At 26.1% G+C, this 15,373-nt stretch overlaps 3 protein-coding genes across 5 annotated transcripts in view; 1 reads left to right on the forward strand and 2 right to left on the reverse strand.

Moving 5' to 3' along the window:
• The window catches only part of LOC113551183 (serine-protein kinase ATM), a 29,712-nt gene extending 26,220 nt beyond the window's left edge, over window positions 1-3,492 (forward strand). The window contains exons 44-52 of one of the 2 annotated variants that reach the window (XM_026953270.1): window positions 24-130; window positions 201-317; window positions 375-530; window positions 1,161-1,312; window positions 1,439-1,545; window positions 1,629-1,743; window positions 1,814-1,977; window positions 2,039-2,229; window positions 3,340-3,492. In XM_026953270.1, the coding sequence (XP_026809071.1) occupies window positions 24-130; window positions 201-317; window positions 375-530; window positions 1,161-1,312; window positions 1,439-1,545; window positions 1,629-1,743; window positions 1,814-1,977; window positions 2,039-2,220 (1,100 nt within the window). In that variant the 3' untranslated portion in view covers window positions 2,221-2,229; window positions 3,340-3,492. Of the gene's footprint in view, window positions 1-23; window positions 131-200; window positions 318-374; window positions 531-1,160; window positions 1,313-1,438; window positions 1,546-1,628; window positions 1,744-1,813; window positions 1,978-2,038; window positions 2,230-3,339 lie in introns of those variants that run through there. The other variant, XM_026953279.1, reaches the window with a different exon arrangement.
• Window positions 3,493-3,581: 89 nt separating this feature from the next.
• On the reverse strand, window positions 3,582-5,347 carry LOC113551198. The gene is made up of 6 exons (XM_026953306.1): window positions 5,130-5,347; window positions 4,787-4,881; window positions 4,606-4,717; window positions 4,122-4,194; window positions 3,908-4,051; window positions 3,582-3,822 (listed from the first exon to the last, which is right to left on the reverse strand). The coding sequence occupies exons 2-6, from the start codon at window positions 4,861-4,863 to the stop codon at window positions 3,722-3,724; spliced, it is 507 nt and encodes a 168-aa protein (XP_026809107.1). The 5' UTR covers window positions 4,864-4,881; window positions 5,130-5,347; the 3' UTR covers window positions 3,582-3,721.
• Window positions 5,348-9,238: 3,891 nt separating this feature from the next.
• On the reverse strand, window positions 9,239-15,307 carry LOC113549467 (protein smoothened). Of its 2 annotated transcripts, none has more exons than XM_026950786.1 (11): window positions 14,581-15,307; window positions 13,842-13,964; window positions 13,578-13,688; window positions 12,596-12,811; window positions 12,364-12,536; window positions 12,177-12,292; window positions 11,659-12,085; window positions 11,394-11,549; window positions 11,174-11,319; window positions 10,198-10,553; window positions 9,239-9,869 (listed from the first exon to the last, which is right to left on the reverse strand). In XM_026950786.1, the coding sequence occupies exons 1-11, from the start codon at window positions 14,821-14,823 to the stop codon at window positions 9,507-9,509; spliced, it is 2,430 nt and encodes an 809-aa protein (XP_026806587.1). In that variant the 5' UTR covers window positions 14,824-15,307; the 3' UTR covers window positions 9,239-9,506. The 2 variants fall into 2 exon arrangements, with proteins under 2 accessions (XP_026806587.1, XP_026806586.1); XM_026950785.1 differs by having other exon boundaries at window positions 9,240-9,869; window positions 11,373-11,549; window positions 14,581-15,306.
• Window positions 15,308-15,373: the final 66 nt, after the last annotated feature.

A 15,373-nucleotide genomic window follows, 5' to 3' on the forward strand; every position in this document is an offset into this window, starting at 1 on the left:
AATGTATCATTTTATACTAACAGGTATTGTTAAATTTGAAAATTCATTCTTAAACGCTGGTGGAATACATGAACCAAAAAAAATTGATTGTTTGTGTTCTGATGGTATTTTAAGATCACTTTTATTAAAGGTAAAGTAAATACCTATTTATATGTTTCCAGTAGATTTTTGGTACATGAAAATTTATAATAATTTTTCAGGGTAACGAAGACATGCATCAAGATGCAATTATGCAACAAGTATTTGTTTTAATGAATAGATTACTGAATTCTAATAAATCTACTGCTAAAAGGAAATTGGCCATAAGAACTTATAAAGTATTATATAATTTTTACCTTTGTTAAGACTTTTTTCTAAGAATTTTCAATTCACAGGTGATTCCATTTTCAAAACAGAGTGGAATTGCTGAATGGTGTGTAAATACTATGTCTGTTATGAACTACTTAATAGGAACAAAAATGACTATGGGGGCCCATCAAAAATATAGGCCAGAAGACATGCCACCAGCAAAAGCTAAAGATATTCTTAGAGTATGTATGAATTACAAATATTTTATTATTATTTATATTTATCTATTCATAAATTTTATTTGTGTTTGTTAAATGAGTGTTTGCTGAATGTTTAATAGGACGCTATACATGCTGTATCATTTTTATTTTACTAGCGCATAACATAGCAAATTGTATTTAGATTTAGTGTGAAATTTTATAATCCTCACAACTTGCTTTATAATTAAAATATAATTATTTAAAAAACCCTACGTTTTAATATTATCAAAAATAACAAAGTAAAACAGATTCTTCTGAACATGAAATTTAGCATTTTATGCATAAGAAGACAACACATGTAAATACTTATGTTATCCTCTTAAAAGAACAAACAAATTGTTTATTATTAATATAAATACAAAAACACCAAATTTGATAGTATTTTTCAAATTTTTATTAATAAAATATATAAGGACAATTATTTATTTTTTAATTTGCTTTTTCTTCAACTGAGTTTTTAATGTTAATGACTGAAAGAAATACTATACAGTATAATTATTTTATTAAAAATTATCTAAAAAAATGTTTACTGTACTTTTCATTATTCTATAATTATATTTATTCAATATTAAAACAAATTTATTTTTATGTGATTTTGATTGATGGATACAGTTATCCCAAGCTCAAAGAGATAGTGAATTGACCAAGCAAAGAAAATATTTGGATATTTGTAAAGTATTAAAACCTGTATTTCGATATTACTTCTTTGAGAAATTCTTATCACCTTCAATTTGGTTTGAAAGAAGGCAAGCTTTTATTCATAGGTAAGAAACACAACTTAAAATTAATTATAATACTAATTGTAAAGTAATAGTTTATTTTTAAATTACAATTTGGCAATCTAATATCTACTAAATAATTAGTAATAATACTTTATTATATTTTTGAAGTGTTGCTACTACTTCTATGATTGGATATATATTAGGCCTCGGTGACCGTCATTTTAACAATATATTGATTGACAACAACACTGCAGAACTCATTCATATTGATTTCGGTATTTCTTAATATTTTGTATATTTTATATAAAATAATGAGTTAGAATAATAAAGACCTTTTTATATTATTACTGTAATTTAGGAGTTGCATTTGAACAAGGAACTTTATTGAATACACCAGAAACTGTTCCGTTTAGATTGACTAGAGATATTGTTGATGGTATGGGTATTTGTGGCATAGAAGGAACTTTCCGAAAGTATGAATTTTGAACACATTTCATAATTACTTTTATTGTTTTAAAAATACATAATATATTTATAATATAGGTGTTGTGAAAAAACTATGTCTGTTTTACGCCAAAACCAAGATGTAATTGTCACAATTACTGAAGTCTTATTATATGACCCATGTTATCAATGGGCATTAACAGGAAAAAAAGCTGCTCAACTTCAAAATGAATCAACCAGAGAAAATTCTCATATTAATGATGGTAAGTTAAATAATTAAAATTGAATTACCCATTACTGATTTTTATTAAAAATGTATTTCAGTAAATGAAGTAAATAAATTAGCCGAAAGATCACTAAACAGAGTGCGTGTTAAATTATGTGGAATGGAACAAGCTGAAACCGCTGCAGCAAGTATTAATGGGCAGGTTAATTTACTAATACAAAAAGCTAGAGATCCAAATAACTTAGCATTGATATTTCATGGATGGCAAGCATACTTATAATCATTCAATGTGAGTATTCTAATTAAAAAAATAAGAATTGTAATTGTATAAATAATAGTATTATTTATTTTATTGATTTGGTATTTATACAGTGTTACTCTTTTTAACTAATAAAAGACGAGAATTTCCTCTTTATTTTTTAAATAAACTGTACTTAGTTTAAAACAAATAATAAATTAAAAATGTCCATTTGAAAAGTTTCTTCAATTCAAATAGAAACAAACAATATTTTTTTAGTATTATTTTTATTTAATTTGTAACTTTGGTAACTAAGACTTCAAATGATAAACAATTACAATTGTAATAAATTATTTAATATCACAGAATGTCCTATATACAAGGTGGTTCTTTCATAAAACATTCATTATTTCAAAAAGTATTCATGTTTTTGAAAACATTTTTTTACATAGTTTCAAGTTGTTAAATAGACTACATTTTTATTAAAAAATAATATTTTTAAATATTTTTATCCTTATATTTTTTTAAGTTTTTTACTTTTTTGAATGACAACATAGTTTTAATTTCATATTCCAAAGCAGAATAATTTTCCGAGTATTTTGTTACATAAAAATCGAATTTAGGGCAAGTAGTTTATGAGTTATACGTATTTAAAGTTTAGACGAGTGGTACGTGGTTACCCCGAAAAATGTTTGTTCACTACTCCGCTTGTCTAAACTTTAAATACATATAACTCATAAACTACTTGCCCTAACCTCGATTTTTAAATATCAAAATACTCAGAAAATTATTCTGCTTTGGAATATGAAATTAAAACTCTATGTTGTCATTCAAAAAAGTAAAAAACTTAAAAAAAATATTTAAAAATATAATTTTTTAATAAAAACATAGTCTATTTAACAACTTGAAACTATGTAAAAAAATGTTTTCAAAAACATGAATACTTTTTGAAATAATGAGTGTTTTATGATAAAAGAATCACCCTGTATACTTAACTTACTATATTTTATTTAATAAAAATATACAAAAAAATTAAAAGATGTGATTCTACATCAGTGCCACTTTTTTCGTTTATTTCAATTAAATAAATCTTATTATAATAATGCAACACTATGCCTTCATATACACTTGACTAAGAATCAATTTTATTTTTATTTAAAGGTTGTATTCAAAAGAATCAATTTAGAATATACAGGATATTATAAGGACCAAAGTATTGGCATTGGTATTAATTACAAGTAAAATTATTCAATTATGCAATTTTGCACAGTAGGTATCAAATATTTATTACTTAATTAAAAATAATTTGATTACTTTTTATATTTAAAATATACATTTTTATATCATAAAATATTTTTTATAAATTTATAAATTACAATAAACAAAAATAATCTATTTTTTTATTATTAAAATAACTAGTTTAAAACAACATTTTAATTTATGACACAATAATGAGACTTTTTCCGAATTGTACAACAGTTTTCAAACATTATGTTAGTACAACTAACATAACATAAATTGAATTAAAATAACTTTGTAGTCTTTAACGGTAAGGTGTAAAAAAAGGTGCATTGCTTGGAGCTTGCTGTTGTTGTGCAGGCTGATCAATGTCTTCGTATGTTTGTGGGTTAGCAGTTCCTCTACCTTAAAAATCATTTTTTTTTTTTTTTTTTTATATAAATAAATAACATAAAAAATGCATTAACAATACTATAAGAACATTACTAACTTATATAATTTTGTAAGGGAGGTGGTATACCATCAGTAGCTCCGTTGCTACTGTCTATACACATTCGACTAAGAACAGATAGTGTTACAAAACGCAGGACCAAATTTGCCAAGGCACAAATTACACTGAATATTTCCGACAACCCTGTATCAAAAAAAAATGATAAACTTACATTATTAGTACTTTAACTTACTAATCATAATCATTTACTTACAAAATGAGGAGGGAAAATAACAATAAATAGTAACGATGTCTAAACAAACTGTTGCAAGATTTACAGAAATAGCCTGGAAATATAAACATACAATGTAAATAAAAAATATACATATTGGTAATAATGTGTAAACTAAGAATACAATGGTATAATGGATACACAAAATAGAATATGAAGTTGTTTTGTTAATAATATAATAACAGTTTACAAGATTAGTTTCAAGATTTAAAATGATCAAAACTATAAAAATTTTATTTTTTAAATCAGTCAGATAGATTTCATAATAAATAACAATATAACTTAGTCCTAGCTGTAGGTACATCATAATAGTATCATACATTCAAATAATATTAGTAATTACTAATTTTACTATTAAAAATTAGTTATTAGTTTTAACATAATATACAATGATTTATTTTTTAATTTTCTATGAGAAAAGTAATTGCAAAATTTGTTGCTTTAAAATTAATCAAATAGAACTTACTAGCTGTGCTGGTTTTTCATTTTCTGTTAGATGCATTGCCCACAACACGCAGCCTAAGAATATTATATTGTAAAAAAGATAAGAGTCTGGACTCCATCGTCCTTGTACACCCCTACAACATATTATGTAAAACATGTTATTCTAAAAAAAAATTCTATTACCGTATTAAATTCATATTTACCAAGTTATTAATATGAGGTGTAAAACAAATGTAGTTTTGGCTGGTAAAGCTGGTATTTGATTCAAATCTAATGCCATTACTAAATAACTTATGTACTACAGAGAAAAAATAATTATTTATTTACCTTTTATCAAATTATGGTTTAATAAAAAAATAAAAAATCTACAAAAAAATTTAATTTTAAACAAATATCAACTATTATAATAGTTTACACTGGTCCACCATTATTGATTATTGAACGGTATTGGACTGTTATATAATATAGGAGGTGTGATCAATAAGATAAGAATATTATTGTGGCTCATTTATCATTTTCTGTGAGGGAATTAATTATTTTACTTACCTCGAACACAGAATAACAGGCTAAAACAAGTAATAATCAAAAATTGAGTACAAACAATATAATTTATTAAACGAATACAAGTCGTTTAGTAAATTCCACTATTTAATAATACTCTATGTACATTTCAAAAAACGTTCCGTTTTCTACAATATCGTGAATCGTAATAGCATAATATTAACTTTATTATTGTGGCAATGCGGCGGCAAGATTATCTAAAACTGAGTTTCTTATCATTTAAGTGATGAGTCGCTGTGGTAAAAAATCGACCGTAAAAACACTGCTTTTTTGTCCGACCAATACTCAACAATAGTATAATACTCAAGATTCGTTTTAGTAGAGGAAGCATGGTTTTGATATCGAAATAAACACGGAAAATTTTCTTAGTAAATATTGTAATATATTTTGAAAATTTATGTTGTATAGATATTAATTTTATTGGCATTTGAAGTTTGTAAACAAATTTATTTTTTTTAAAAAAATCATTTATAATCGACAAATACAAATATCAAAATTCTATTCCAAAAATTTGTACTACGAGTTCTTATATGTTTAATTTGGTACAAAAATTATACTTCTACGATAAACAAGGCATAAGCACAATACACTATTGGACAAAATAAAACTTTTTTTAGTAAAAAAAATTACGATTTTACAGTAATCGTTATGTGCTATTTAGCGGTCACAGTGGCGAATGATCTTTTTTCTATGGGCGAGTGACAGGCCGACAGCGTTCTAAAACATACTTATACAATTATAATACCCCACAACACCACGAGAATAAACAGCGATCCACACAATCATGTTATATTAATATATTCGAAACTTGTTATTTGTCGAACCGTGTACGGTTTATAATTAATAAAAAATATATTCTCAAAAAATACTAAAATTATTTCTGTTGATACAAAATATAACGTTAGCAATATGAATATTATTTTTTTTTTTAATTCAGAGCGGAGCGATAAATTATAAATTATTATTATAGCTATTTAAAAATTTATGGTAGGGCATGATTTTTATTTGCTTATGAGTATTTTAAATTCAAATCTAAACAAAGAATAACAAATAACAATTTTAGTGATTTTATTGTATTTTAATATTGTTATTCGCTATTACTTAAAACATTTTAACGTGTATTATAAATTTAATACAAACATCATTATTTTTCCATTTACGTTTTCAAACTTATTTTCTTCGGTCAAAAATTAGTTTCACCCAGTGGCGTACCCAGGGAGGCTCAGGGGCCATGTTCCCCTCTTTAACGTAGATCGTAAAGATTTATATTTATTTGTACCTATACATGACCGCTTACTATATTGTCTTATAAAATTTTAGACAGTGTGTGCCCCCCCTCCCTAAAAAATTCTGGATATGCCACTGATTCCACTCACCACCCAGTGAATCACTATAATTATTCGTATATGTTCCGAACGAAATCATCTTCGTCGTCAATGTATTTTGCAAAGTTATTAATTTATCAATCAATTTATTTTGTTATAAAAAATGCGTGAAAATACGAATATAGGATAAACTATTCCGTTTCTAAACTTTCAGAAGCTTCTGAATACTTTCTAATTTCTATTACTAGACACTAGTATTTTGTGGCCTGACACTTCAAATTAATTTTGACATGAATAAAATCATAGACGTAAGGTTCTAAATAGTAAATTTTATAAAAATAAATAATTAATTTTAATTGGTTATATTTAATATAACACACGTACACGAAAAATCATTTGGGCTGTTATACCTATTATAATTATAACAGTCAATAGTACAAACTCATAATCGATACCTACCGTATAATTATTAGTTATTACTTCGTAACTTGTAATTGGCTTAACGCTTAACTGATTAATATTAAATGATAATCTACAATAAAGATAAATAATATTTATTGGCAGCAAAGGTCCACTCGAAGTTGAAATTTAGAAATTGTGTTATCTTTATGAAACAGTCAAAGTTCAATAAAAATACTATTCCTGTTAATCAAGTTACATATACAATATTGCCAAATATAATTTTTACTATTACGATTTTGGTGTTAAATAATAATTAAATATTTTATTTTATATTCTTAACTAAGTAATAAACTGATTGGCATTTTTTTTTTATGCAATTTCTGAAACCGGTAATAAACTTTTGAGGGTGGTTTTTAGTGAAAAATTGGATCAAAATTTGGGTTTCAAAAGTAAAATCTAGAATATATTGAATACAAGTCTTATCAGTCTTAGATATAATGATAGATTTTGATGATTTATTGTAATTAAAAAAAAAATATTGAGACGTTTTGCCATTACATAATATTGTTATTATTTACAAAATGTTCAAAATGTTTAGACTAATCTTAAAAATAAACAATCCTGTTCACAACTTTCTAAAGAATATCGGAGTTCTGACTTATAATTTAATATCATACACTATATAATATTTATATTTTAATCAATGATACTTTTAGTAATACATATAATTAAATTGTAAAATATCTTTAGGAATAAACTGACATACTTTCCGTTTTTAATTGTATTTCCTAAAATGCGGAATTTAAATGAATCACATCCATTGCAGTGATTTATTAAGTGACGAGATGTTCACACTCAAAATTTCAATACTGCAGACTGCAAAGCGATCTCTGTTTGTTTAAAAACGATATATATTATAATGAGTAGTAAATTATTCTACAAAATTTAAAGCTAAATATGATTATTTTTAAATTTAATATATTAAAAATAACTGACGTACAAACAAAGACCAAAGTTCTTAACTTTGAGTAATAAAATAAGTAAATTCCGCTATAATACTATAGCAAACAATACAAGGCGATTCTTTTATCAAACAACACTCATTATTTCGAAATCTATTGAATATCTATATATATATATATCTAATATCTATCTATCTATAAGTTTTTCAAAATATTTTATTAAATAATTTCTAGTCGATATAAAAGAACATATTTTTAAATTTTTTTTAATTATTGTTTTGTTTTAAGTATTAAGTTTTTACTTTTATGACCAACAACATACTTAATTTCACATTTTGAAGCACAATATTTTTTGGTGTATTTTTATTTATAAAAACAAAATTTGGGCGAATAGTTAATATAGTTATAATTATAAGTATTCAATGTTTGAATGCAGTAGTGGTACGGGATACTTCGTAAAATGTTGATCTATTAGTTATTACTCCCCTTATCTAAGCTTTAATTGTTCATAACTTATAAGTTTAAACTCATAAACCACTCACCAATTTCCATTTTTATGTATCAAAATACGCTGAAAAATATTCTGCTTTGAATATGAAATTAACAATTCATGACATTTATGTTATTGTTAAAAAGAGTTTAAAACTTAAAAATTATAACGATAGAAATATGGTGGACACCAATTATAAGACTCACGGTTATAAGATTCAGTTGCTTATTAGACTCAAAATCTTCTGGAAGGTCCAGACGTATCCAAATACATTATAAAAAATTTGGTTATAAGACTCAAATTTCGTAAAAAAAAATGATAAAAATAAATATTGTTGGTTAAAATTTATAAATAAATTGGTTTTCAAAAATTACATATTTTTTGGGTTATTTCTGGTTTTGATTCATGCTTTATAAAGTGTGAATGTACAACAAATTTTATTGCTTTTCACATTTTTCGCAATTATCATATATAATAGGTATTTTATATATATTAAAGTAGATCAAAATTAAAGCAAAATATGTAGAAAAAATACAATTCATAAATATGTAATTAAAATTTTTTTTTCCTACTTAGCTTATAAGATTCACTTTGTGATGGTCCCAAAGTGAGCCTTATAAGTGGCATCTACTGTAATAAAGTTTTTTGATTGGAAAAATGTAACAAAAAATTTTTATAAATAGATTTTTTAATTAAGTGTTTAATAAATAATCACCCAGTATTAAGTTAGTTTGATTCAACACACATTTACTGTTATGTGAGTCGAACAGAAATAAATAAAGCATATATTGAATTGAAATATTCTTAAAAATTAATTTGAATGTTTATTCAATCATATAATTTTTTATCCAAAATTAAAATCAATATTATAAAACTAAAAATATTTATTTCAGTATTGTTGTCACAGTACACTTAAAATAGATTTTAATACATTTATTCTAATTTTTGAAATTTATAAGATAAAAAATATAAGTCAATCTTTTAATCACATAGGTTCAGGAGACCATAATAATAGTAAGTAATATTTTTATACAAAATGTATCTTTTTATAACAAAAAATGTAACTCAGTTGGAATATAAAATAATTGTAAAAGCATTTGGTTTTTGAATGTTGAGCAAATCTCCCAAACTTTTAGGAACTTTTGTTATTCCTAACTTAACTAATAAAATAATATCTGTAATTCTAATCTGTATCAGAGTTATTGGAAGATTTTTTTTCTTCATCCATATCAGTGCTTGAGTCTGTATCGAAGATAGCTACTGATTTGTACATCCCTTTTCGGTCATATTTTTTGAAATCTTCTAGTATAAACTGCTCTGATTGATTGCTACTGGTTAAACCCTTAAAACTCATCTGTAACAGTTTTGTGTTAACCATACTTAAGGATGATATTGAAAGGGTCTTCAGTGTTTTCATTTGCTCTTTAAGACTCTCATCAATACCAGCTGAAGCCGCTCTTCTTTCTAAATTAGGAACAGCAGTTGTTTGTGACTCTACATCAGGCTGTGAATAATCATTTTGAAATTCGGGAAATGTCAAAGTCAACTAAAAATACCAAAAAGTAATTAAATTTTATTTAAAAAAATAAAATACTTTCTAGTAATAAATCATAAATAAAAAGAACAAAAAACAAATTAATAAAAAATTTAGTAATAATTTAATGGTGGCTAGTTATTTTGGAAATCCGTAAGAATTCTTAAAAAATATTTTTTTAAGTAGCAGAAATAGTATAAAATATACCAATAATAATACTTAATACCTAGTCATGCTTATCATTATTATTATTATTATTGTAAATTTTGATATTAATTATCTAGGTTATAACAATAAATTAGAAGTACCTAAAATAAAATAATGTATACTTATATCTTACTTGTCGATTTATATCTTGCGAAGTGATACTTCCTTTCTGAGATGATGGTAGTTTACATACTAATTTATTACTTCTTTTATGCTTTTTCTTAACATGTTTGGAAAATCGACGTACTTTACGAGTCATTTCAAATGCTTTTACTGATATGGTAGAATCCAATGAATGACTACGAGATTCCACAGAAACTCTACACATACTATAACTAATCTCTGAGTCTGACTGCATATATGAAGATGATATTGATAGTTGTTCTTCGCCAGTTAATGCTCCACGTCTTCTTATAAATTTGGGTAATGCAGCAGCCCAAGTAGAGCTTATGTTATCTGTTAGGTTACTGTTTAAACCAAATACCAAACCTGAAAATTATAAAAAGTTTTAACTATAAATACCATTTAATCTATTAGTATCAGTAATTTTATGTTTACATTTTTAATATTATACATCAATGTTTATAAATTAGGTATTATAAGATTCTGAAGTTTTTTCATACAAAGACTTTCTCTCCATAGATGGTTGTATAAATCCTAATTTTACATTTCATATTAATTCACGATGCATTTTAGGTAATTTTAATTAACAATTTATCAGTTTTATCTTATGCTGGTTTAAAATATTTTGCTTATAAGGTCCCAATTAACTCAATAAGTTTATTTATTTTACTAACAACGATAGTTCAATATACCTAGTCATTTTAAAATTAAATTAAGTTTAAACAAATGTACGCCTCAACACTTATTTATTAAGTATAAATAAAATAAGACTTTAAAGTTATTCATTTTTATATTTGAATAACGAATTCAAGATAATAGTAGATATTAATATAAATTTTAATAATATTGAAAAAATACTTTTTTTTTATTATTTTTTAGTACAATATTATTTAGCTCGATAATTACGTAAAAAAAAAATACTTTAAATTGTAATTTAATTTTTAAGATTAAATTGAAATTGTTTAAACCATTTATGAATAATTTACCAAACGGATCTTCTTTTGAAAATGTAACAGTAAAATCGTTACTATTAAGTTGATGTCTTTTAGCAAAAGCGCTAGCAATCAACTTATGTTTATTATACTTAGAAGAGTCTTGGTTTTTCTGTTCATGACCTCGCAATTTCTTTAACCTAAAAATCAAATTAATTAAAATTGAATAATTAATAACAATACAATTACACACCAACGAATCAAACACTCGCACCAAGCATTGCCAATTTGATTAGTCCACACCCAAAATGACATTAATACTGCATTTCCAAATAACACTAATATATAAAGTTGTTTTCTAGATACACTTGGTCTAAATTCAATACGACAATTTCCTACATCTGTATCAGGTATAATACCAAGTTTGCACCTGAAAAAAAAATATGGATACTATAAACACACTGAGAAATATAAATATTACATTTATAATATATAATTTATTTATTCAACCAATTCATAACCACTATAATGATACTTACACAATATATTTTCTAAGACTATCTTTCCATAAATGATCATTGTTGTATTCGTAAATATAACACATAAACATTGATGAAACGAAAACAACAATCAATATCATAAACATAATGACTTTAATGGCTGCTGAATGAATTTTAGACTTGGCTTGTTTTGAAATTACTTGAGTGCTTTCTTTTTTTAAAGCCAAGAGTCCAAACAATACTCGAACCAAATAAAATAATCCAATCAGAACAGATATTAAAACTGGTATTACTACAAATATAATACTATATATTTTATTATTGACTCCGACAAAACACGTGCCAGTTACACTATCTCCATCAATCTCTCCAAGCACCATTACAACAACACAAAATACTAATGGTATAGACCATGCCAATAAATGAAAGTAACCACCTTTTTTATCAACCTTTTCTTGGATTTTTCCTAAAAATAAAAAATAAATATATTGTAAAACAAAATATTTATGAAATATATATATATATATGTGTGTGTGTGTGTGTGTATTTTAACTTACCGAAGGATTGAAATGTTGTGTGAAGGGAATATGTAAAAATAACAAACCAAATAAATGCAGCAATTAAAAAATAGTAGGAGAAAACAAAGTTTATAACACATGAAAGATCTTCATCACTAATAAAAGAAAAATATAAACATTTTAAAATACATTGTATGAATGTTGAGTTTAAAGTTAAATAGCCTACCTAGGTTCAGATGTTTTTCTAGCACCATTTTTTCTACAGACAATATCGTCCCTTGTGCCAGACCAAAATTGTGATAACCATCCAAAACATATGAATAAAAAACATACATTTATGTAGAGTATTACAATATTAGGATATCGATTTAATGATTGCCATTCGATCATGAATGTAAGCTAAAAATAAAATTGAACAGTTAATAAAATTATAAAATATCAAAGAACTGTTTACTTACAATAGCAAATATATTACAAAGTCCAGCTATTGTAGCAGTCCATGCAATAAGATTATGTATTTGTCGGTGTTCATCCATGGAAAACAAAGGATCATAACATTGAAGATCACAACCTTCAAAATTAGGATAATGATATGCTTCAGGTCTATACGTTTGTACAAGTGGAGATTCACAACGACCAGCTGTTGAATTGAACTTCAACTCTCGCAAATCATTCTACAAATTTCAATGTTAGTAATTAATTAATATTCTATAAGCAGTTATCAAAAACTAGTAAAAAAAAAATCTGTTGTTTAGAAATAAGTAATAACCAACTTAAAATTGTATGAATAATATTTTAATTTATTGCATTCATAGCAACTCTCTCAGTTAAGGTAATAGATACCTTATACTTTATTTATTCTGTAATTTTTTTATGTATAGAAAAATGTAGTCAAATTTGTTTTTTTTTTAATAACAATGAATTAAATCTGATGGGATTATAAATTTTAAAAATTACTTAAAATGACTATATAAAATATGTTGACTAAAAAACTGATTTAAACATAAATACAATGGACCTATTACAGTATTAAAAAAAAATATAAATATATATATATATATATACTTTTTAAACGTTTAAATTTTAGTTTTGAAAAAATATTACAGCTCTCTTCCCTAATTACAAGAACTATTAATTAGGTAAACCTCAAAAAAATTCAGAGTACCACGATGAAGATGAAAAGGTCAGAACTCACCCTTTCCCCCAAAAATCTTCCTTCACAAAAATGTGATTCTACAAAATGCTTATCTCCTCTAGTAACAGTATTATGTAATTTAGAAAAATTATTAGTAAAACACTAGAAAAAAATCAGGGATTAGATATTGGAGTAAATAAGAATATATAATTTTAGGAAGAATACACAAATAATACATTATAATAAAGTTGTTTAGAGGGTTGTTTACTTGAGTGAGTATAAATAATGAAAATCAAATGGTTTACCTTGCATAATTTTGCAGGGTAGAGGGTGTCATTTTCACAATTAAATTCTGCTGGCCACGAATTTTCAATTTTGAGAATTTGACAATGATTTTCAATAAGTTTACACATTTCCTGTATTAAATAACATCGGTATTAATCATGTGAAGTTTGAAATAGACATATTATATCTGTAAACAATATGTATTAACAACAAATTGTGCGTTGTTGACAAAATATACTTCAAACATTAACAGCCACAGGTAGTAAATAATTCATATATTTTACCTGAGGAGGTAAGTGTAAACTATTATTTTCACAATTGGGCATATATAGTGCACATAACAGTGGTTGGATAGCAGCCCAACATTTTGGAACTTTTTTGAGTCCTTGCCAATAATGCAATCGTTCCTATAAATAATAGTAGTGATGTAAAAAAATAATAATGGAACGGGTATAACACCACATTGATAGTATCCATAGTGTGTGGTCAAATATTACAACTTTTCAGTAGATACCTGAAATTTTTCTATCATATACCCAATAATTGTAATCATTAATACCATCTAACAGAGATGAGCAACTTAAAGTTACTAAAGAGCTAATTTTTAGAACTAAAATCTAGCGAGCCAATGGCCAGAGAATATAGAAAGTTAAATAAAGGTCAATAAAATTTAAAATTTACTTTTTATATTTATTAATTTATATTTACATACCTATCTATATTTATCATATTTTAATGTTAAAAACATAATAAAATAAAATACAGATAACATTTAAATTTAAAAATTAATTTTAAAATATAGCATGAGCTAGATAAAAATGGTAATCCGGCCAGTAGGCTGTCAGTTGTTCATTCCTGCCATATAGGTATGGATGGATAATGACTTTTTTGTATCAATGATCTAAATTTTTTTTACAAAACCAATCTTGATTAACTCGATCCCTCCAATTGTCCAATAGATTGACCCCATGCACTACAGATAGATATCAAATGATGTAATTTTATAAATAATTTTTTATGCACCTGAGCTTCTTCCAGGGTTTCGGCGTCTGGAACGAGATCTATAGAAGTAGACGTATAGGGCAATTTCACCCCCAAACATGATACCGGGTGGTTCATGTCCACACATCGTGAATGCGGTCTCTCGCAATATTGCAACTTGTTTTTTGATTTCGACAAGCCCAACACCTGTGGCGTACTTAAAAGTAGCAACAGTTGGAGAAACACGGTAGCGACGGCAGCACTCCGCACACGGTCGCGTTTCATAGCGTCTCGACGTGGTTGTCGTCCGGATACAACAATAATGACACGTGAGAATGGAACGGGTGCATTTGAAATGAGATAGAGCCACTATTAAGCGCAACGCGTTTTCTGCCGCTACAACTGCATTATGTCCGATTTTTCTAGACGAGTAAAAACAATAACGGACGACGCGCGCCGTCAAAATCTTAACGTTTTCAAACGACGGTAATGATGACGCGCGGCGAATTTCATCACGATCACGGTCATGATTTATTATTCGATAACCGTCATCTCCGCATGAGCGCCGATTACAAGAGATTCCAGAACGACTACTCTTCCGGCAGTCGTCGCGACCGACTGACGGACGATGACAAGCACGTAAAATAATATAATGATATTACAAAATAAAACAATGTTTGGAATACGCGCCAAGTGAGAATATAATATTAAAAGGAGTAGACGATAATGGCGGGCCGGCAACTACTGGCAACTGGCAAGCGGCTTGTTGGCGTGGTACTGCGGTGGTGTAGTGGAGGTGTTGGCGAGACGGGTAGAGAGGTGACCACGTGTGTGG

This window comes from Rhopalosiphum maidis, chromosome 4 (genome assembly GCF_003676215.2).
Source record: "Rhopalosiphum maidis isolate BTI-1 chromosome 4, ASM367621v3, whole genome shotgun sequence".
Taxonomy (NCBI): domain Eukaryota; kingdom Metazoa; phylum Arthropoda; class Insecta; order Hemiptera; family Aphididae; genus Rhopalosiphum; species Rhopalosiphum maidis.

Bases quoted from the DNA above. Each gene is read 5' to 3' on its own strand.
- LOC113551198 (XM_026953306.1), bottom strand. From the start codon at position 4,863: ATGGCATTAGATTTGAATCAAATACCAGCTTTACCAGCCAAAACTACA. The intron at 4,195-4,605 runs GTAAGTTCTATT...TTATATTTCCAG, and splicing joins ATGAAAAACCAGCACAGCTA to GCTATTTCTGTAAATCTTGC. The intron at 4,052-4,121 runs GTAAGTAAATGA...TTTTTGATACAG, and splicing joins TTATTTTCCCTCCTCATTTT to GGTTGTCGGAAATATTCAGT.
- LOC113549467 (XM_026950785.1), bottom strand. From the start codon at position 14,823: ATGAAACGCGACCGTGTGCGGAGTGCTGCCGTCGCTACCGTGTTTCTC. The intron at 13,689-13,841 runs GTAAAATATATG...TATTTAATACAG, and splicing joins GTTTACACTTACCTCCTCAG to GAAATGTGTAAACTTATTGA. The intron at 10,554-11,173 runs GTAAATTATTCA...TATAATTTTCAG, and splicing joins TTCAAAAGAAGATCCGTTTG to GTTTGGTATTTGGTTTAAAC.